Here is a 24,062-nt window from a genome sequence, read left to right as displayed (position 1 = left end):
CCCGTCAATGAGAATGGGGGCGTGCTCTGTCCTCTTTTTCCTGTAGTCCACAATCATCTCCTTTGTTTTGATCACGTTGAGGGAGAGGTTGTTGTCTTGGCACCACACGACCAGGTCTAGCCCAAATATATTTATTGGGGCTCAGGACGATTCTGGTGATAGTTATCTGGCCCAAATATATTACTTGGGGTTCAGGACGATTCCGGTGAGAGTTACCTGGCCCAAATACATTACTTGACACTGCATCACAATGCAAACTGCGTTGCTACAGATGCTGGTTCGAGACCCGTGCCGGCCGCGACCGGGAGACCTGTGAGATGATGAACAATTGGCCCAGGGTCATCCGAATTAGGGGAGGGATTGGCTGTCCCGGTTGTCCTCGTCGCATCGTGCTGTAGTGACTCCTGTGGCGGGCCAGGCGCATGCACTCTCACACGGTATAATTTGTATCTATAAAATGTGTAATATTTAAAATGACTAAATCGGGTAATTTTGTGTACATTTACTTAAATTTGCATCGGGCCGCTTCTGGCGGGATGCCGGCAAAGTCAGCTGAATTCTAGTAGAAGGAAACGGCCCGATGTACTTGGGGCGATTCTGGGAAGTCATTCATTTTGATTCTGGGCCGATTCAATCAGTTCCGGCCCACCGGAAGAGGGCCGATTCCGGGCAGATTCCTCATTGCTAGCTGGGTTGTTTAACAGAATACGGTTATCTTCCTCATTGCTAGCTGGGTTGTTTAACAGAATACGGTTATCTTCCTCATTGCTAGCTGGGTTGTTTAACAGAATACGGTTATCTTCCTCATTGCTAGCTGGGTTGTTTAACAGAATACGGTTATCTTCCTCATTGCTAGCTGGGTTGTTTAACAGAATACGGTTATCTTCCTCGGTGTAACAAGTGTTGAATTTCACGTTGTATAACTATTGCAAAACATTTTTATAGTTCCCAAGCCTGATATTAGTGTACATTCCTTTTGTTGCTGTAAGTGCCTTTTTTAATGTTGCACACTTCCTTCTCCTTCTGCATTCCCTCTCATAAACATCCTGCCCCCCCCTTCCTTCTCCTTCTGCATTCCCTCTCAGAAACATCCTGTCTCCCCCTTCCTTCTCCTCCTACATTCCCTCTCATAAACATCCTGTCTCCCCCTTCCTTCTCCTCCTGCATTCCCTCTCATAAACATCCTGTCTCCCCCTTCCTTCTCCTTCTGCATTCCCTCTCATAAACATCCTGTCTCCCCCTTCCTTCTCCTTCTGCATTCCCTCTCATAAACATCCTGTCTCCCCCTTCCTTCTCCTTCTGCATTCCCTCTCATAAACATCCTGCCCCCCCTTCCTTCTACTTCTGCATTCCCTCTCATAAACATCCTGTCTCCCCCTTCCTTCTCCTTCTGCATTCCCTCTCATAAACATCCTGCCCCCCCATCCTTCTACTTCTGCATTCCCTCTCATAAACATCCCCTGCCCCCTTACCTCTACCCTGTCTACTCTATCCATGTGGAAGAGGAAGATTATGAAAATCATAATAAATCCTATATGTTAAAATACTTAGAATGAGTGAATAGGGTCACTGACAGTGTTTGATAATGGTCTCCCATCATGATTTTGGGATATCTATACATTTCAGTAATTTATTTACTTTTATACGTTGACTGCTAGCTAGTTACTGTACTTTTATATGTTGACTGCTAGCTAGTTACTGTATTTTTATATGTTACTGTCAGATAGTTACTGTATTTTTATATGTTGACTGCTGGCTAGTTACTGTACTTTTATATGTTGACTGCTAGCTAGTTACTGTATTTTTATATGTTACTGTCAGATAGTTACTGTACTTTTATATGTTGACTGCTAGCTAGTTACTGTATTTTTATATGTTACTGTCAGATAGTTACTGTATTTTTATATGTTGACTGCTAGCTAGTTAGTGTATTTTTATTTGTTGACTGCTAGCTAGTTACTGTACTTTTATATGTTGACTGCTAGCTAGTTACTGTATATTTATTTATATGTTGACTGCTAGCTAGTTACTGTACTTTTATATGTTGACTGCTAGCTAGTTACTGTATTTTTATATGTTGACTGCTAGCTAGTTACTGTACTTTTCTCTGTACATGGCGTCATTGAGCTAGCATGGCTATTAATGTCCCCTTTCATTGTTCATTGGGGCGGCAGGGTAGCCTAGTGATTAGGGCGTTGGACTAGTTACCGGAAGGTTGGACTAGTAACCGGAAGGTTGCAAGTTCAAATCCCCAAGCTGACAAGGTACAAATCTGTCGTTCTGCCCCCACTGTTCCTAGGCCATCATTGAAAATAAGAATTTGTTCTTAACTGACTTGCCTAGTTAAATAAAGGTTAAATAAAATAAATAAAAACATTTGCAGAGCTGGCGTATAAAAGGCAGCATTTGTTTCTGGAGTTGTTTCCTGTCACGATCAGAAAATAAAACCTAGTTAGACCAACCCAGATCCTCTGGTCATCTGTTCTCGGATCAAAAACAGAACACAGAGGCAATCTACACCGGTCACATCAGGAAGAACACTGTTATCTTTGTGTTCTGTTAAAATAGCATTTACTGATGTCAACCTGCTCGAATATCTGAGGTAGGCGTGCAGATCTCAAGTCAGAATACCGCTCCAGTGACATTTAGTTTAATTCCTAAGAATTTGGGGCATGTACAGGAGCTGCTGGGAGATAACAGAGGCAGGATCATTTTCTCACCAGCTGCTAGTGAACAGAGCATAGACTTGTGAGTCCCTCCATTCCTCCGCGTGGAGCACGTAGACATCTTGGAGACGGTTAAAGTAGAGCGACTCGTTGGGAATCCCACACACCAGCCGAGCCTTCAGGAACGACGTCCACATGTTCTGCAAGAACCGCTTAGAACCGCCTTCATCCACCTGTAGAATGACATCACCACCATAATCAACATTATCATCATCACCATAATTCTCACCACGATCACCATCATCATTACCACCATCATCATTACCACCATCATCATAACCACCATCATCATAACCAACATTATTCTCACCCTCATCCTCATCACCATCATCCTCATCACCATCATCCTCATCGCCATCATCCTCACCACCATCATCTTCACCACCATCATCCTCATCATCATCCTCACTACCATCATCCTCATCACCATCATCTTCACCACCATAATCCTCATCACCATCATCTTCACCACCATCATCATCCTCATCACCATCATCCTCATCACCATCATCCTCACCACCATCAACCTCATCACCATCTTCTTCACCATCATTCTCACCACGACCACCATCATCATCCTCACCATCACCATCATCCTCACCACCATCATCTTCACCATCATCCTCACCACCATCATCTTCACCATCATCCTCATCACCATCATCTTCACCATCATCCTCACCGCCATCATCATTATGCAGCTGCACAATGATGACATCATCACCATCCTCCTCACCACCATCATCCTCATTATGCAGCTGCACAATGATGACATCATCAGAATAAACTTCCTTCATACACCTGCAGAATGATGACATCATCAGAATAAACTTCCTTCATACACCTGCACAATGATGACATCATCAGAATAAACTTCCTTCATACACCTGCACAATGATGACATCATCGGAACAAAGACACTGAAAAAGAACCAAGCCAAACAAAGGTCTTCATGTCGATGCTTTTCCACAACTGTGACCCCTTTAATCGGACCAGTAACATACATGGAACCGAGATAGACGTCTCACAGTGGAAGTTGAGTCTTTGAAGGCCGACACGTGTTCATCTGCACAGACGGTTGGTTCTGTTCCTGGCTATCCAAACAATAACATACCGTAGATAGAATGTTAGTGGCCTTCAAGATTCACAGGTGGTATGGTTAGCCTACATTACAGTATATACAGTAACATGTCTTCTCCAACAAATAGCTGGGCTGCTAGAAGGGAGGGCCTTGTACTGCAGTAGAATAAACAGACAAGGTGCTGTTACAGCTGTTCTCGGGAATGACTGGAATCTGTGGGATACGAGGGGAGTGTTGGTGCAGATAGATCCAGACAGCACTGTGGTTCAGAACTTGATGAAAAACACGTGTAATCTATCCTGGAATCAGATCAGTAAAATCACTTGTAATCTATCCTGGAATCAGTTCAGTAAAAACACTTGTAATCTATCCTGGAATCAGATCAGTAAAATCACTTGTAATCTATCCTGGAATCAGTTCAGTAAAAACACTTGTAATCTATCCTGGAATCAGATCAGTAAAATCACTTGTAATCTATCCTGGAATCAGATCAGTAAAAACACTTGTAATCTATCCTGGAATCAGATCAGTAAAATCACTTTTAATCTATCCTGGAGTCAGATCAGTAAAAACACTTGTAATCTATCCTGGAATCAGATCAGTAAAATCACTTGTAATCTATCCTGGAATCAGATCAGTAAAATCACTTTTAATCTATCCTGGAATCAGATCAGTAAAAACACTTGTAATCTATCCTGGAATCAGATCAGTAAAAACACTTTTAATCTATCCTGGAATCAGATCAGTAAAAACACTTGTAATCTATCCTGGAATCAGATCAGTAAAAACACTTGTAATCTATCCTGGAGTCAGATCAGTAAAAACACTTGTAATCTATCCTGGAATCAGATCAGTAAAAACACTTGTAATCTATCCTGGAGTCAGATCAGTAAAAACACTTGTAATCTATCCTGGAATCAGATCAGTAAAAACACTTGTAATCTATCCTGGAATCAGATCAGTAAAAACACTTGTAATCTATCCTGGAATCAGATCAGTAAAAACACTTGTAATCTATCCTGGAGTCAGATCAGTAAAAACACTTGTAATCTATCCTGGAATCAGATCAGTAAAAACACTTGTAATCTATCCTGGAATCAGATCAGTAAAAACACTTGTAATCTATCCTGGAATCAGATGAGTAAAATCACTTTTAATCTATCCTGGAGTCAGATCAGTAAAAACACTTGTAATCTATCCTGGAATCAGATCAGTAAAATCACTTGTAATCTATCCTGGAATCAGATCAGTAAAATCACTTTTAATCTATCCTGGAATCAGATCAGTAAAAACACTTGTAATCTATCCTGGAATCAGATCAGTAAAAACACTTTTAATCTATCCTGGAATCAGATCAGTAAAAACACTTGTAATCTATCCTGGAATCAGATCAGTAAAAACACTTGTAATCTATCCTGGAGTCAGATCAGTAAAAACACTTGTAATCTATCCTGGAATCAGATCAGTAAAAACACTTGTAATCTATCCTGGAGTCAGATCAGTAAAAACACTTGTAATCTATCCTGGAATCAGATCAGTAAAAACACTTGTAATCTATCCTGGAATCAGATCAGTAAAAACACTTGTAATCTATCCTGGAATCAGATCAGTAAAAACACTTGTAATCTATCCTGGAGTCAGATCAGTAAAAACACTTGTAATCTATCCTGGAATCAGATCAGTAAAAACACTTGTAATCTATCCTGGAATCAGATCAGTAAAAACACTTGTAATCTATCCTGGAGTCAGATCAGTAAAAACACTTGTAATCTATCCTGGAATCAGATCAGTAAAAACACTTGTAATCTATCCTGGAATCAGATCAGTAAAAACACTTGTAATCTATCCTGGAATCAGATCAGTAAAAACACTTGTAATCTATCCTGGAGTCAGATCAGTAAAAACACTTGTAATCTATCCTGGAATCAGATCAGTAAAAACACTTGTAATCTATCCTGGAATCAGATCAGTAAAAACACTTGTAATCTATCCTGGAATCAGATCAGTAAAAACACTTGTAATCTATCCTGGAATCAGATCAGTAAAATCACTTTTAATCTATCCTGGAATCAGATCAGTAAAAACACTTGTAATCTATCCTGGAATCAGATCAGTAAAAACACTTGTAATCTATCCTGGAGTCAGATCAGTAAAAACACTTGTAATCTATCCTGGAATCAGATCAGTAAAAACACTTGTAATCTATCCTGGAGTCAGATCAGTAAAAACACTTGTAATCTATCCTGGAATCAGATCAGTAAAAACACTTGTAATCTATCCTGGAATCAGATCAGTAAAATCACTTTTAATCTATCCTGGAATCAGATCAGTAAAAACACTTGTAATCTATCCGGGAGTCAGATCAGTTAGTGCTGTATAACCATCTCCTGTGGTAGATGTCATGCCCAACTATGCACGTGTTAAACCAGTATATTTGCATCACAACACTGAAGTGTAAGAGGGTCTCCAAATGTTTTAAATGGACTGGATCATTATATATAACACTTGGGTCCTGTTTCAGTAACAATGATATTAGACCTTCTTGTTGCGTGTCTGATAATCTACCATTTATATAGGAGTGGTTAAAACCTGATAATAATGGTCCTCTGAGTATATCAAAACAAGTTTGGTAAACCTCCACTGGTATGCCATCCAGCCCTGGAGTTTTCCCAGCCTTATAATGGCTTTCATTGCATCAAGAAATTCCTTCTCTGTAATTTGGCCTTGACGTGAGTCTTTCTGTACAGATGTTAAAAAATCCATACAATTAAGCTTCGGTTAGTGGAGACGGAGGAGACTGAAACGAGAATATATTCTGAAAGTAGTTTATTTCCTCTTTCAAAACATCATTCGGTGAATCATGTGAGACTCCATCATTTGTAACTAGTTTTAATACATTTTTTTAGCAGCATTTCTATATTGAAGATTGAAAAAGAATTTGGTTCATTTTTCCCCATATTCCATCCAGTTGGCTTTATTATTATAATATATTACACTGGATCTTTCTTGAATAAATTCCTCCGTTTCTTTTTGTTTTTCCTCTAACTTATTCTGTGCCTCTATGGTACAGTTTTTATTGCTATCTAACTGTACTGTTAGTCCTTCAATTTCCTTTGTTAATATGGACTATTTTGATCTAAATTGCTTTTGTTTTATAGATGAGTACTGAATTGCATGGCCTCTAATGGCACATTTAAAAGGTGTCCCATACAATAAGGGGATCTGCTGTACCTATGTTATGTCTGAAAAAGTCAGTTATAAATTCTTCTGTTCTAGTTAAAAACAATTTATCATCTAGTAGGCTTTGATTAAATTTCCAATATCCTCGCCCACGTGGAAATTCTGTAAGAGTCATATATATGCCAATTATGTGATGATCCGACCACATTCTGTCCCCTGTCAACACTTTTTAAACTTTTGGTGCCAGAGAGAAAGGTATGAGAAAGTAGTCAAGAGGACTAGCTTGATTAAGACGACTAACTTGATTAAGCCTCCGCCATGTATATCTCACTAGGTCAGGGTATTAAACCTCCATGTATATCTCACTAGGTCAGGATATTAAACCTCCATGTATATCTCACTAGGTCAGGATATTAAACCTCCTCCATGTATATCTCACTAGGTCAGGATATTAAACCTCCATGTATATCTCACTAGGTCAGGATATTAAACCTCCATGTATATCTCACTAGGTCAGGATATTAAACCTCCATGTATATCTCACTAGGTCAGGATATTAAACCTCCTCCATGTATATCTCACTAGGTCAGGATATTAAACCTCCATGTATATCTCACTAGGTCAGGATATTAAACCTCCATGTATATCTCACTAGGTCAGGATATTAAACCTCCATGTATATCTCACTAGGTCAGGATAATTAAACCTCCATGTATATCTCACTAGGTCAGGATATTAAACCTCCTCCATGTATATCTCACTAGGTCAGGGTATTTAAGTCTCCATATATCCACTAATTCCAATATATCCATGACATTCATGATTTCCTTAAGTGCCTGAGGGTGATAGTTTGTATTGTGATTTCCTTTCCGGTCCATAGAGGTATTTAAGACCGTATTAAAATCTCCCCCTCTCTGAATGTCTGAGTGTGACCCCCTCCCCATGGGTTACTGCAGCTAGTGTTGCCAGCACTGCCACTGCCTGGGTGGGGGAACCCCACCGGAATCCCCACCGGCTAGGTACAAGGTCATCAAGGTTCTCATTAGCACTCTCATTTGAGAGTGTCCTTGTATAGTATGCTCTCCCTTTAGGGGGCTTTGGCTTTGGCAGTGCTGCCATCAGGTTCTTGGTCACCTCCCTGACCAAGGCCCTTCTCATCAGATTGCTCAGTTTGGCAGGGCAGTGATCTCTAGGAAGAGTCTTGGTTCTTTAAAACTTCTTCCATTTAAGATGGAGGCCACTGTGTTCTTGGGGACCTTCAATGCTGTAGAAATGTTTTAGTACCCTTCCCCAGATCTGTGCCTCAAAACAATCCTGTCTCGGAGCTCTGCGGACAATTCCTTTGACCTCAAGGCTTGGTTTTTGCTCTGACATGCACTGCCAACTGTGGGACCTTATATAGACAGTTGTGTGCCTTTCCAAATCATGTCCAATCAATTGAATTTACCACAGGTAGACTCCAATCAAGTTGTAGAAACATCAAGGATGATCAATGGAAACAGGATGCACCTGAGATCAATTTCGAGTCTCATAGTAAAGGGTCTGAATACTTATGTAAATAAGGTATTTCTGTTCCTTATTTTTAATAAATGTGTAAAACATTCCAAAAACCTGTTTTTGCTATGTCAATATGGGGAATTGTCTGTAGATTGCTGAGGATTTGTATTTACTTCATCAATTTTAGAATAAGGCTGTAACGTAACAAAATGTGGAAAAAAATCAAGGGGTCTGAACACTTTCTGAAGGCACTGTACATAGACACATTGGCTATACTGAAAGCCAGTGGCATGTCGTTAGTAAAGATTGAAGAAAGTAAGGGGCCTAGACAGCTGCCCTGGGGAATTCCTGATTCTACCTGGATTCTGTTGGAGAGGCTTCCATTAAAGAACACCCTCTGTGTTCTGTTAGACAGGTAACTCTTTCTCCACAATATAGCAGGGTGTGTAAAGCCAGAACACAAACATTTTACAGCAACAGACTATTATCGATAATGTCAAAAGTCGCACTGAAGTCTAACAAAACAGTCCCCACAATCTTTTTTTTATCAATTTCTCTCAGCCAATCATCAGTCATTTGTGTAAGTGCTGTGTTTGTTGAATGTCCTTCCCTATCAGCGTGCTGAAATTCTGTTGTCAATTTGTTTACTGTAAAATAGCATTTTATCTGGTCAAACACCATTTTTTCCAGAAGTTTACTAAGGGTTGGTAACAGGCTGATTGGTCGACTATTCGAGCCAGAAAAGGGGGCTTTACTATTCTTGGGTAGCGGAATGACTTTAGCTTCCCTCCAGGCCTGAGGGTACACACTCTCTAGTAGGCTTAGATTGAAGATATGGCAAATAGGAGTGTCAATATCATCTGCTATTATCCTCAGTAATTTTCTATCCAATTTGTCATTTGAAGGGGTGTCCACATACTTTTCTATATCTAGTGTACCATAGGTACGGTCTCATTGAGTAGTGGAGGCACTAAGCCAGGATAGTAGGTAGGTCATACACACTGAAGTTCAGTAACCACTAAACTGCTAAACTGTGTCTGAACTGGGTCTGAACTTGGTCTGAACTGGGTCTGAACTGGGTCTGAACTGGGTCTGAACTGGGTCTGAACTGGGTCTGAACTGAATGGAAAAGACTGCTAATATACATCTAATCCCACGATCAGGAGTTGGCTACAGATAGATCTGGGATCCGAGGTGTTAAAGGTTAAACCCACTGGGTACAGACGTCAGTTCAACGTCTAGTTTTGATTTACATTTGTGAATTCAACGTGAAATCAACAACAACAAAAATTCACATCCAATCGGTTTTTCCACATTGATTCAACATCATCCCATTGCATTTTTTGGGTTTGAAATGAAACAATGAAACAACAGCCCAGTCTAGATCAGCAACCACTGAACTGCATCTGAGCTGGTCTCTTATGGTCGGTGTCACGTTATAGGAGACGGAAGGCAGCACTAACCGTTAGCCAAGTCTCAGGTTCTCATAACCTGTGAGTATCAATGACCCTGGTAACATTTTCCATCTCCTCTCCTTCCCCGTTTCAGAGACACAGGCCAAACGCGGTAATAATAGATGTCCTACCGTTTACTAGTCACATGCTATCTAGAAGGTAGAAACAAAAAGACATACTATAGACGGATGGAGAAAAATATCAAACTGAAAACAATATGGATGTCGTTCTCAGACTAACTCAACTCAGTGTGTTCACCGGTTAACTTCCTTCCTGCTGACACTTGGTTTTTATCTAACACAAGATCACAGGAAACATTACGCACCGTGAGAAAACCACTGTTAGCCTTCTGACATCAATGTAATACATCAAGTAGCTGGCCAGTCAGTAGCAGTGTGTACTCAATATTTGGGTCCCACTTGAAATGGCATGCAGGTTATAAAGTCGTCATAAAGCCTTCATAAACGTGTTACAGATCAGCTATTACTGTACGGCATGCTCTATAAAGGCTTCATAAAGCCTTCATAAACGTGTTACAAATCAGCTATTACTGTTTGGCATGCTCTATAAAGGCTTCATAAAGCCTTCATAAACGTGTTACAAATCAGCTATTACTGTTTGGCATGCTCTATAAAGGCTTCATAAAGCCTTCATAAACGTGTTACAAATCAGCTATTACTGTATGGCATGCTCTATAAAGGCTTCATAAAGCCTTCATAAACGTGTTACAAATCAGCTATTACTGTACGGCATGCTCTATAAAGGCTTCATAAAGCCTTCATAAACGTGTTACAAATCAGCTATTACTGTACGGCATGCTATATAAAGGCTTCATAAAGCCTTCATAAACGTGTTACAAATCAGCTATTACTGTACGGCATGCTCTATAAAGGCTTCATAAAGCCTTCATAAACGTGTTACAAATCAGCTATTACTGTACGGCATGCTCTATAAAGGCTTCATAAAGCCTTCATAAACGTGTTACAAATCAGCTATTACTGTACGGCATGCTCTATAAAGGCTTCATAAAGCCTTCATAAACGTGTTACAAATCAGCTATTACTGTACGGCATGCTCTATAAAGGCTTCATAAAGCCTTCATAAACGTGTTACAAATCAGCTATTACTGTACGGCATGCTCTATAAAGGCTTCATAAAGCCTTCATAAACGTGTTACAAATCAGCTATTACTGTACGGCATGCTCTATAAAGGCTTCATAAAGCCTTCATAAACGTGTTACAAATCAGCTATTACTGTACGGCATGCTCTATAAAGGCTTCATAAAGCCTTCATAAACGTGTTACAAATCAGCTATTACTGTACGGCATGCTCTATAAAGGCTTCATAAAGCCTTCATAAACGTGTTACAAATCAGCTATTACTGTTTGGCATGCTCTATAAAGGCTTCATAAAGCCTTCATAAACGTGTTACAAATCAGCTATTACTGTACGGCATGCTCTATAAAGGCTTCATAAAGCCTTCATAAACGTGTTACAAATCAGCTATTACTGTACGGCATGCTCTATAAAGGCTTCATAAAGCCTTCATAAACGTGTTACAAATCAGCTATTACTGTACGGCATGCTCTATAAAGGCTTCATAAAGCCTTCATAAACGTGTTACAAATCAGCTATTACTGTACGGCATGTTCTATAAAGGGTTCATAAAGCCTTCATAAACGTGTTACAAATCAGCTATTACTGTACGGCATGCTCTATAAAGGCTTCATAAAGCCTTCATAAACGTGTTACAAATCAGCTATTACTGTACGGCATGCTCTATAAAGGCTTCATAAAGCCTTCATAAACGTGTTACAAATCAGCTATTACTGTACGGCATGCCCTATAAAGGCTTCATAAAGCCTTCATAAACGTGTTACAAATCAGCTATTACTGTACGGCATGCTCTATAAAGGCTTCAGAAATGTTGCATAACTGTGTGATATAGATATACCAATGTCAAATGTGACATAAACAACTATGTAAAAAATGACATAAACCTGTGCTTTATAAAGGGTGGCATAAGCAACGTTTAATAAAGGCCTTGTAAAGGATATTAAATGGAGGGTTCACAAAGCATTCATAACCCTGTCATGCATCTTGGTAGAGCATTTCAACACCAGGATAGTGGGTTCAATTCCCGGGACCACACATACGTACAAATGTATTCACGCGTGACTGTAAGTCGCTTTGGCTCAAAGTATCTGCTAAATTGGTTTCTGTAAATTGTATATATTATATTACTGTAAAAAAAAAATCTAGGGTGGTCCCAGCTTCTTTCCCTCTTTGCATTGTCAATATTGGACCTGACCTCAACTTTACCCAACATGCTGTGCTGCAGGACCCTACAGTGGTCATGCACAACAAAAAACGTTGGCATTTTAAAATCAGTTTGAATTGTTTTGCCATGTAAATAGCACTTCTCAGTAGAGCTCAGAGCAGGCCATTCCGTGAGCGCAGCAATTATTTTTCAACACGAATCAAATGAGCCCAAATCCGTCCTCCGTGACAAAAAAATCATAAACAATAGAGTAGGGCTGGCTAATACGTCCTTCGTTTTGGGGTCATGCTCAGGTCAAACTATTTGGATCATTTATACTTCCATATTTCCAAGTCCTATTCTAGAAGATTCTTGAAGAACATTTAATCATATTGTTATATGTAGTAGAAAGCGATGGGTTAGAAGAAGTCTACATAACCAACCCATAAAGTAAACTTTAACATCCATATGGCCAGCTATGTCAACTTTAACATCCATATATGGCCAGCTATGTAAACTTTAACATCCATATATGGCCAGCTATGTAAACTTTAATTAACATCCATATATGGCCAGCTATGTAAACTTTAACATCCATATGGCCAGCTATGTAAACTTTAACATCCATATGGCCAGCTATGTAAACTTTAACATCCATATATGGCCAGCTATGTAAACTTTAATTAACATCCATATATGGCCAGCTATGTAAACTTTAACATCCATATGGCCAGCTATGTAAACTTTAACATCCATATGGCCAGCTATGTAAACTTTAACATCCATATGGCCAGCTATGTAAACTTTAACATTAATTATCCTGCAGTAGATGTTGTTCAATTGGTAACATACATTGTTGTCTACTTCTAATGCCTCTTGAGGGGAAAGTAATCTAAAAGTAACTGAATGTAATCAGACTATGTTTCTGAATTTGGGTAAACCAAAAGTTACGTTACTGATTACAATTTTGGACAGGTAACTAACGGATTACATTTAGGAAGAAACCTGCCCAACCCTGGCTGTTAGTGAGAATTACTCTGGGGTTATTACATTTAGGAAGCAACCTGCCCAACCCTGGCTGTTAGTGAGAATTACTCTGGGGTTATTACATTTAGGAAGCAACCTGCCCAACCCTGGCTGTTAGTGAGAATTACTCTGGGGTTATTACATTTAGGAAGCAACCTGCCCAACCCTGGCTGTTAGTGAGAATTACTCTGGGGTTATTACATTTGGGTTTACATCATTAAGCCTTTATGAATGTGTTATGAATGACCGAAGGTGTCTGATTTTAAATTAAGTAGAGCATCATGTGATAGTCTTTATAGATCTTATGAATGACCGAAGGTGTTCTCACCCCAAACTAAGTATTACAGGACACGACATAAAGTGTCAATTAAAAGGTTATTAACGTTCTGATGATTTATAAAGGTTCTCTGAGGATCCACAGGTTACTGTAGGGTGTGACGGGTATTTAAATGGCTTGAAGGACCTATGTGTGTGTGTGTGTGTGTGTGTGTGTGTGTGTGTGTGTGTGCGTGTGTGCGTGTGTGTGTGTCAGAACCAAGACGATTTGGAGTAGTTCAACCTGAGAATACCTCACCGAGTGTTCCTCTTCTGTTCATGTCACCCCTTTATAGACTGTCACCCCTGTTCATGTCACCCCTTTATAAAGCACATGTTTATATCATATTCCACATAGTGAGTTGACGCATTTGACATGAGTGATTATGTCACACGGTTATGCCACATTTATGAACCCTTTATAAAGCCTGACATACGGTTATAGATGCTTTGTAACACATTTATGTAGTGCTTATGAAGCCTTTGTAAACTGAACGGGAGCGGGGCCAATATTTGGTTGTGGATGCCAATCACTGATTGCTGTTTGCTCATCTCATACAGAAGCAACCCTGTTGACTAACGACAGAAAAACACGGTTTGCCTAATCTCCCGAATCAGATTGTTTCCAAAATATGACATGTATTGAGGAACCATGTGTGCAAGACTGGAAACCAAGGTTACTGTTTTCCTATCTCATACAGCACAGCCCTGCTGACGACATGATAGACAAGCTCTGCCTTCAGGTTTTCAATTTATTCTGTCAATAAAATAACTTAATGAACAAAGAACAGTATTTGACCTTCTAAGGCAACATATCTCGTAGCACGGGGTAGAGACTAGACTCTTGGCAGGGTAGATGAGTTTTGAATCTATCTGATGAGGAGACAGCTAGCAACTCTTTGTCTCGTCACAGTCCACAAGTCCAGAACAGACGATGGGAGGTGTACAGTACTACATAGAGCCATGACTACATGGAACTCTATTCCACAGTACTACATAGAGCCATGACTACATGGAACTCTATTCCACAGTACTACATAGAGCCATGACTACATGGAACTCTATTCCACAGTACTACATAGAGCCATGACTACATGGAACTCTATTCCACAGTACTACATAGAGCCATGACTACATGGAACTCTATTCCACAGTACTACATAGAGCCATGACTACATGGAACTCTATTCCACAGTACTACATAGAGACATGACTATATGGAACTCTATTCCACAGTACTACATAGAGCCATGACTACATGGAACTCTATTCCACAGTACTACATAGAGCCATGACTACATGGAACTCTATTCCACAGTACTACATAGAGCCATGACTACATGGAACTCTATTCCACAGTACTACATAGAGACATGACTACATGGAACTCTATTCCACAGTACTACATAGAGCCCTGACTACATGGAACTCTATTCCACAGTACAACATAGAGCCATGACTACATGGAACTCTATTCCACAGTACTACATAGAGCCATGACTACATGGAACTCTATTCCACAGTACTACATAGAGCCCTGACTACATGGAACTCTATTCCACAGTACTACATAGAGCCATGACTACATGGAACTCTATTCCACAGTACTACATAGAGCCATGACTACATGGAACTCTATTCCACAGTACAACATAGAGCCATGACTACATGGAACTCTATTCCACAGCACTACATAGAGCCATGACTACATGGAACTCTATTCCACAGTACTACATAGAGCCATGACTACATGGAACTCTATTCCACAGTACTACATAGAGCCCTGACTACATGGAACTCTATTCCACAGTACTACATAGAGCCATGACTACATGGAACTCTATTCCACAGTACTACATAGAGCCATGACTACATGGAACTCTATTCCACAGTACTACATAGAGACATGACTATATGGAACTCTATTCCACAGTACTACATAGAGCCATGACTACATGGAACTCTATTCCACAGTACTACATAGAGCCATGACTACATGGAACTCTATTCCACAGTACTACATAGAGCCATGACTACATGGAACTCTATTCCACAGTACAACATAGAGCCATGACTACATGGAACTCTATTCCACAGTACTACATAGAGCCATGACTACATGGAACTCTATTCCACAGTACTACATAGAGCCATGACTACATGGAACTCTATTCCACAGTACTACATAGAGCCCTGACTACATGGAACTCTATTCCACAGTACAACATAGAGCCATGACTACATGGAACTCTATTCCACAGTACTACATAGAGACATGACTACATGGAACTCTATTCCACAGTACTACATAGAGCCCTGACTACATGGAACTCTATTCCACAGTACTACATAGAGCCATGACTACATGGAACTCTATTCCACAGTACAACATAGAGCCATGACTACATGGAACTCTATTCCACAGTACTACATAGAGCCATGACTACATGGAACTCTATTCCACAGTACTACATAGAGCCCTGACTACATGGAACTCTATGCCACAGTACTACATAGAGACATGACTACATGGAACTCTATTCCACAGTACTACATAGAGACATGACTCCATGGAACTCTATTCCACAGTACTACATAGAGCCCTGACTACATGGAACTCTATGCCACAGTACTACATAGAGACATGACTACATGGAACTCTATTCCACAGTACTACATAGAGACATGACTCCATGGAACTCTATTCCACAGTACTACATAGAGCCCTGACTACATGGAACTCTATTCCACAGTACAACATAGAGCCATGACTACATGGAACTCTATTCCACAGTACTACATAGAGCCATGACTACATGGAACTCTATTCCACAGTACTACATAGAGCCCTGACTACATGGAACTCTATTCCACAGTACTACATAGAGCCATGACTACATGGAACTCTATTCCACAGTACTACATAGAGCCATGACTACATGGAACTCTATTCCACATCAGGTAACTGTTTCAGCAGTAGAATCAGATTTAAAAAACAGATAAAAATACACCTTATGGAACAGCGGGGACTGTGAAGAGACACACACAGGTACAGACACATGCACACACAAACACAATTACACACACACACACACAGACACATGCACACACAAACACGATTACACACACACTATACATACACACACACACAGGCACAGACACATGCACACACAAACACGATTACACACACACACACAGGCACAGACACATGCACACAAACACGATAACACACACACTATACATACACACACACACAGGCACAGACACATGCACACACAAACACGATTACACACACACTATACATACACACACACACAGGTACAGACACATGCACACACAAACACGATAACACACACTATACATACACACACACATGGATTTTGAACTGTCATTATGTGGTAGTAGAGCAGGGGCCTGAGGACACAAATTTAATGTGTTGTGGATGTATTGTAATATATTCAGACTGTCTCTATCCCACTATCTGACAGACTGTCTCTATCTGACAGACTGTCTCAATCTGACAGACTGTCTCTATCTGACAGACTGTCTCTATCCCACTATCTGACAGACTGTCTCTATCTGACAGACTGTCTCTATCTGACAGACTGTCTCTATCCCACTATCTGACAGACTGTCTCTATCCCACTATCTGACAGACTGTCTCTATCCCACTATCTGACAGACTGTCTCTATCCCACTATCTGACAGACTGTCTCTATCTGACAGACTGTCTCTATCCCACTATCTGACAGACTGTCTCTATCTAACAGACTGTCTCTATCTAACAGACTGTCTCTATCTGACAGACTGTCTCTATCCCACTATCTGACAGACTGTCTCTATCCCACCATCTGACAGACTGTCTCTATCTGACAGACTGTCTCTATCTAACAGACTGTCTCTATCCCACTATCTGACAGACTGTCTCTATCCCACTATCTGACAGACTGTCTCTATCCCACTATCTAACAGACTGTCTCTATCCCAACATCTGACAGACTGTCTCTATCTGACAGACTGTCTCTATCTAACAGACTGTCTCTATCCCACCATCTAACAGACTGTCTCTATCCCACTATCTGACAGACTGTCTCTATCTAACAGACTGTCTCCATCCCACCATCTAACAGACTGTCTCTATCCCACTATCTAACAGACTGTCTCTATCCCACTATCTAACAGACTGTCTCTATCCCAACATCTAACAGAATGTCTCTATCCCACCATCTAACAGACTGTCTCTATCCCACTATCTAACATACTGTCTTTATCTAACAGACTGTCTCTATCCCACCATCTAACAGACTGTCTCTATCCCACCATCTAATAGACTGTCTCTATCCCACTATCTAACATACTGTCTTTATCTAACAGACTGTCTCTATCCCACCATCTAACAGACTGTCCCTATCCCACCATCTAATAGACTGTCTCTATCCCACTATCTAACATACTGTCTTTATCTAACAGACTGCCTCTATCCCACCATCTAATAGACTGTCTCTATCCCACCATCTAACAGACTGTCTCAATCCCACCATCTAACAGACTGTCTCTATCCCACCATATAACAGACTGTCTCTATCCCACCATCTAGCAGACTGTCTCTATCCCACCATCTAACAGACTGTCTCTATCCCACTATCTAACATACTGTCTTTATCTAACAGAATGTCTCTATCCCACCATCTAACAGACTGTCTCTATCCCACCATCTAGCAGACTGTCTCTATACCACCATCTAACAGACTGTCTCTATCCCACCATCTAACAGACTGTCTCTATCCCACCATCTAACAGACTGTCTCTATCCCACCATCTAGCAGACTGTCTCTATCTAACAGACTGTCTCTATCCCACCATCTAACAGACTGTCTCTATCCCAGTATCTAACAGACTGTCTCTATCCCAGTATCTAACAGACTGTATCTATCCCAACATCTAACAGACTGTCTCAATTCCACTATCTAACAGACTGTCTCTATCCCAACATCTAACAGACTGTCTCCATCCCACCATCTAACAGACTGTCTCTATCCCAACATCTAACAGACTGTCTCCATCCCACTATCTAACAGACTGTCTCTATCCCAACATCTAACAGAATGTCTCTATCCCACCATCTAACAGACTGTCTCTATCCCACCATCTAACAGACTGCCTCTATCCCACCATCTAACAGACTGTCTCCATCCCACCATCTAACAGACTGTCTCTATCCCACCATCTAACAGACTGTCTCTATCCCACCATCTAATAGACTGTCTCTATCCCACTATCTAACAGACTGTCTCTATCCCAACATCTAACAGACTGTCTCTATCCCACCATCTAATAGACTGTCTCTATCCCACTATCTAACAGACTGTCTCTATCCCACCATCTAATAGACTGTCTCTATCCCACTATCTAACAGACTGTCTCTATCCCAACATCTAACAGACTGTCTCTATCCCACCATCTAATAGACTGTCTCTATCCCACTATCTAACAGACTGTCTCTATCCCACCATCTAACAGACTGTCTCTATCTAACAAACTGTCTCTATCCCACCATCTAACAGACTGTCTCTATCTAACAGACTGCCTCTATCTAACAGACTGTCTCTATCCCACCATCTAACATACTGTCTCTATCTAACAGACTGCCTCTATCTAACAGACTGTCTCTATCCCACCATATAACAGACTGTCTCTATCTAACAGACTGCCTCTATCTAACAGACTGTCTCTATCCCACCATCTAACATACTGTCTCTATCTAACAGACTGCCTCTATCTAACAGACTGTCTCTATCCCACCATATAACAGACTGTCTCTATCCCACCATATAACAGACTGTCTCTATCCCAGTATCTAACAGATTGTCTCTATCTAACAGACTGTATCTATCCCAACATCTAACATACTGTCTCTATCCCACTATCTAACAGACTGTCTCTATCCCAACATCTAACAGACTGTCCCTATCCCACTATCTAACAGACTGTCTCTATCCCACCATCTAACAGACTGTCTCTATCCCACCATCTAACAGACTGTCTCTATCCCACCATCTAACAGACTGCCTCTATCTAACAGACTGTCTCTATCCCACCATCTTACCTTACAGACTTGTGCTACTCTAGAGATCCAGGGATCAGCTTCAGGGCTGCTGTCAGAGTTCTTCTCCCTGAAGAAGATATATATCTTCTCCTTGTCCGGCTCCTCCCTACGTCTCACCCAGCAGGCGGAGATGAACGTGGGCTCTGGGAGGACAGGGAATATTTATCAATTAACCCATTCTTCTATAAAACACTCCAGTTATCATTTACAGTGTTCCACTACCTATCTAACGATTGCACAATAATTTTTGCAAACAAAATTTACGAGAAACAAACATGTCGCATCTCATCACAGAACACATGGGTGTATCAGTTTATCAACAGAACACATGGGTGTATCAGTTTATCAACAGAACACATGGGTGTATCAACAGAACACATGGGTGTATCAGTGAAACAACAGAACACATGGGTGTATCAACAGAACACATGGGTGTATCAGTGAAACCACAGAACACATGGGTGTATCAACAGAACACATGGGTGTATCAGTGAAACCACAGAACACATGGGTGTATCAACAGAACACATGGGTGTATCAGTGAAACCACAGAACACATGGGTGTATCAGTGAAAGAGCAGAACACATGGGTGTATCAGTGAAACCACAGAACACATGGGTGTATCAGTGAAAGAGCAGAACACATGGGTGTATCAGTGAAACCACAGAACACATGGGTGTATCAGTGAAAGAGCAGAACACATGGGTGTATCAGTGAAACCACAGAACACATGGGTGTATCAGTTTATCAACAGAACACATGGGTGTATCAGTGAAACCACAGAACACATGGGTGTATCAGTGAAACCACAGAACACATGGGTGTATCAGTGAAAGAGCAGAACACATGGGTGTATCAGTGAAACCACAGAACACATGGGTGTATCAGTGAAAGAGCAGAACACATGGGTGTATCAGTGAAAGAGCAGAACACATGGGTGTATCAACAGAACACATGGGTGTATCAGTGAAACAACATAAAGTACTAACACAGAGGAACCCTGAGAGAGTTCCATCCAAACTACAGTGACCCCTCTTCCATGATTAACAGCCACAGAGCCAAGTCTGCCGCCTTAAATCATGACGTAGCTAGTAGCCTTGGTTTGGCAGCTATGCTGATACGCGGAAGAGTAGACGGAAAGATAAGGATTTCACTAATGAAGCTGTACTGTGATCGCTGATGCCAGACTGAGAATGAGACAGCGTCCCAAAAGCCACCCTTTCTCCTACACAGTACTTTTGACCAGGGCTCTAGTCTAAAAAAGTGAACCATATTGAGAATAAGGTGCCATTTGATCGGCTATGAAAAGCCACCTGACATTTACTCCTGAGGTGCTGAACTGCTGCACCCTCGACAACTACTGGTATTATTATTATCTGACCCTGCTGGTCATCTATGAACATTTGAACAACTTGAAGAACGATCTGGCCTTAATGGCCATGTTCTGTTATGTTCATCTTAATCTTATAATCTCCACCCGGCACAGCCAGAAGAGGACTGGCCACCCCTCAGAGCTTGGTTCCTTTCTAGGTTTCTTCCTAGGTTCCTGCCTTCATAGGGAGTTTTTCCCTAGCCACCGTGCTTCTACATCTTGCTGTTTGGGGTTTTAGGCTGGGTTTCTGTATAAGCACTTTGTGACATCAGCATACATTATCACATTAATACATTATCACATGAATACATTATCACATTAATACAGTATCACATTAATACAGTATACAGTAACACATTATCACATTAATACATTATCACATGAATACATTATCACATTAATACAGTATCACATTAATACAGTATACAGTAACACATTATCACATTAATACACCATCACATTAATACAGTATCACATTAATACATTATCTCTCTTTGCATACCGGTCACCCACTTGTCAACAATTACATATTAATACACCATCACATGAATACAGTATCACATTAATACAGTATACAGTAACACATTATCACATTAATACAGTATCACATTAATACATTATCACATTAATACAGTATCACATTAATACAGTATACAGTAACACATTATCACATTAATACAGTATCACAGTAATACATTATCACAGTAATACAGTATACAGTAACACATTATCACAATAATACACCATCACATTAATACAGTATCACATTAATACAGTATACAGTAACACATTATCACATTAATACAGTATCACATTAATACACCATCACATTAATACAGTATCACATTAATACAGTATCACATTAATACACCATCACATTAATACAGTATCACATTAATACAGTATCACATTAATACAGTATACAGTAACACATTATCACATTAATACAGTATCACAGTAATACAGTATACAGTAACACATTATCACATTAATACACCATCACATTAATACAGTATCACATTAATACAGTATACAGTAACACATTATCACATTAATACAGTATACAGTAACACATTATCACATTAATACAGTATCACATTAATACACCATTACATTAATACACCATCACATTAATACATTATCACATTAATACAGTATCACATTAATACAGTATCACATTAATACATTATCACATTAATACAGTATCACATTAATACAGTATCACATTAATACACCATCACATTAATACAGTATCACATTAATACAGTATACAGTAACACATTATCACATTAATACAGTATCACATTAATACATTATCACATTAATACAGTATCACATTAATACAGTATCACATTAATACATTATCACATTAATACAGTATCACATTAATACAGTATCACATTAATTCACCATCGCATTAATACATTATCACATTAATACATTATCACATTAATACATTATCTCATTAATACATTATCTCATTAATACATTATCGCACCAATACATTATCACATTAATACAGTATCACATTAATACAGTATCACATTAATACATTATCTCTCTTTACATACCAGTCACCCACTTGTCATACATCCATACATTGGTTCTGCTGCCAGCTTTCCTTCTGAACTGTAATGAGCTCCCATCGCTGTATAAAGGAGCTGCAGCATATACGTCCCCCTCTAAAAGAACAGAACCCACGTTACGACAAGGAAGCAAAGACATTCAATAATTCATTGCATCCTAGTAAAAAATAGACACATTTTATAAGGTATTTCTACTGGATTTGATTAGGTGGTTATATAGTATGATCTCATGTCACACACAGACACACAGAGAGACACACAGAGAGACACACAGACACACAGAGGCTCACAGACACACACAGAAAGACACACAGAGACATTCAATAATTCATTGCATTTTTGTGAAAACGTACGTATTCAACGCCAAGGGATCTGATTGACCAACCTTTGGACTACATGACCAAAGGTATGTGGACACCTGCTCGTCAAACATCTCATTCCAATTCAAAATCATGCTATAACAGCCTCCACTCTTCTGGGAAGGCTTTCCACTAGATGTTGGAACATTGCTGCTATAACAGCCTCCACTCTTCTGGGAAGGCTTTCCACTAGATGTTGGAACATTGCTGCTATAACAGCCTCCACTCTTCTGGGAAGGCTTTCCACTAGATGTTGGAACATTGCTGCTATAACAGCCTCCACTCTTCTGGGAAGGCTTTCCACTAGATGTAGGAACATAGCTGCTATAACAGCCTCCACTCTTCTGGGAAGGCTTTCCACTAGATGTTGGAACATTGCTGCTATAACAGCCTCCACCCTCCTGGGAAGGCTTTCCACTAGATGTTGGAACATTGCTGCTATAACAGCCTCCACCCTCCTGGGAAGGCTTTCCACTAGATGTTGGAACATTGCTGCTATAACAACCTCCAGTCTTCTGGGGAGGCTTTCCACTGGATGTTGGAACATTGTTGAGGGGACTTGCTTTTATTCAGCCATAACAGCATTAGTGAGGTCGGGGCACTGATGTTTGGCGGTTTGGCCTGGCTCGCAGTCAGCATTTCAATTCATCCCAAAGGTGTTCGATAGGGTTGAGATCAGGGCTCTATTCAGTCCAGTCAAGTTCTCCCATATCTATCTCGACAAACCATTTCTGTATGGACCTCGCTTTGTGCACGGGGGCATTGTTATACTGAAACAGGAAAGGGACTTCCGGAAACTGTTGCCACAAAGTGGGAAGTACAGAATTGTCTAGAAGGTCATTGTACGCTGTAGATTTCCCTTCACTGGAACTAAGGGGCCCGAACCATGAAAAACAGCTGCAGACCATTATTCCTCCACCAAACTTTACCGTTGGCACTATGCATTGGGACAGGTAGCGTTCTCCTGGCATCCGCCAAACCCAGATTCATCTGTCAGACTGCCAGATGGTAAAGTGTGATTCATCACTCCAGAGAACGCATTTCCACTGCTCCAGAGTCCAATGGCTTTACACTACTCCAGCATTGCACATGGTGATC

The 24,062-nt window shown here is 40.3% G+C and overlaps 1 protein-coding gene across 1 annotated transcript in view; it reads right to left on the bottom strand.

Moving 5' to 3' along the window:
- Nucleotides 1-24,062, bottom strand: part of sema7a (semaphorin 7A (JohnMiltonHagen blood group)) — a 72,114-nt gene that overhangs the window by 22,651 nt on the left and 25,401 nt on the right. The window contains exons 6-8 of the mRNA XM_036969371.2: nucleotides 22,591-22,701; nucleotides 19,647-19,789; nucleotides 2,721-2,899 (exon numbers count right to left, since the gene is read on the bottom strand). Coding sequence (XP_036825266.2) covers nucleotides 2,721-2,899; nucleotides 19,647-19,789; nucleotides 22,591-22,701 — 433 coding nt within the window. The remainder of the gene's footprint in view (nucleotides 1-2,720; nucleotides 2,900-19,646; nucleotides 19,790-22,590; nucleotides 22,702-24,062) is intronic.

Source organism: Oncorhynchus mykiss, chromosome 4 (assembly GCF_057628025.1).
Source record: "Oncorhynchus mykiss isolate SJ-2025 chromosome 4, ASM5762802v1, whole genome shotgun sequence".
Taxonomy (NCBI): Eukaryota; Metazoa; Chordata; class Actinopteri; order Salmoniformes; family Salmonidae; genus Oncorhynchus; species Oncorhynchus mykiss.
Note: the sequence above shows the minus strand (reverse complement) of the source record. Positions and strands in the feature narration are given on the sequence as shown.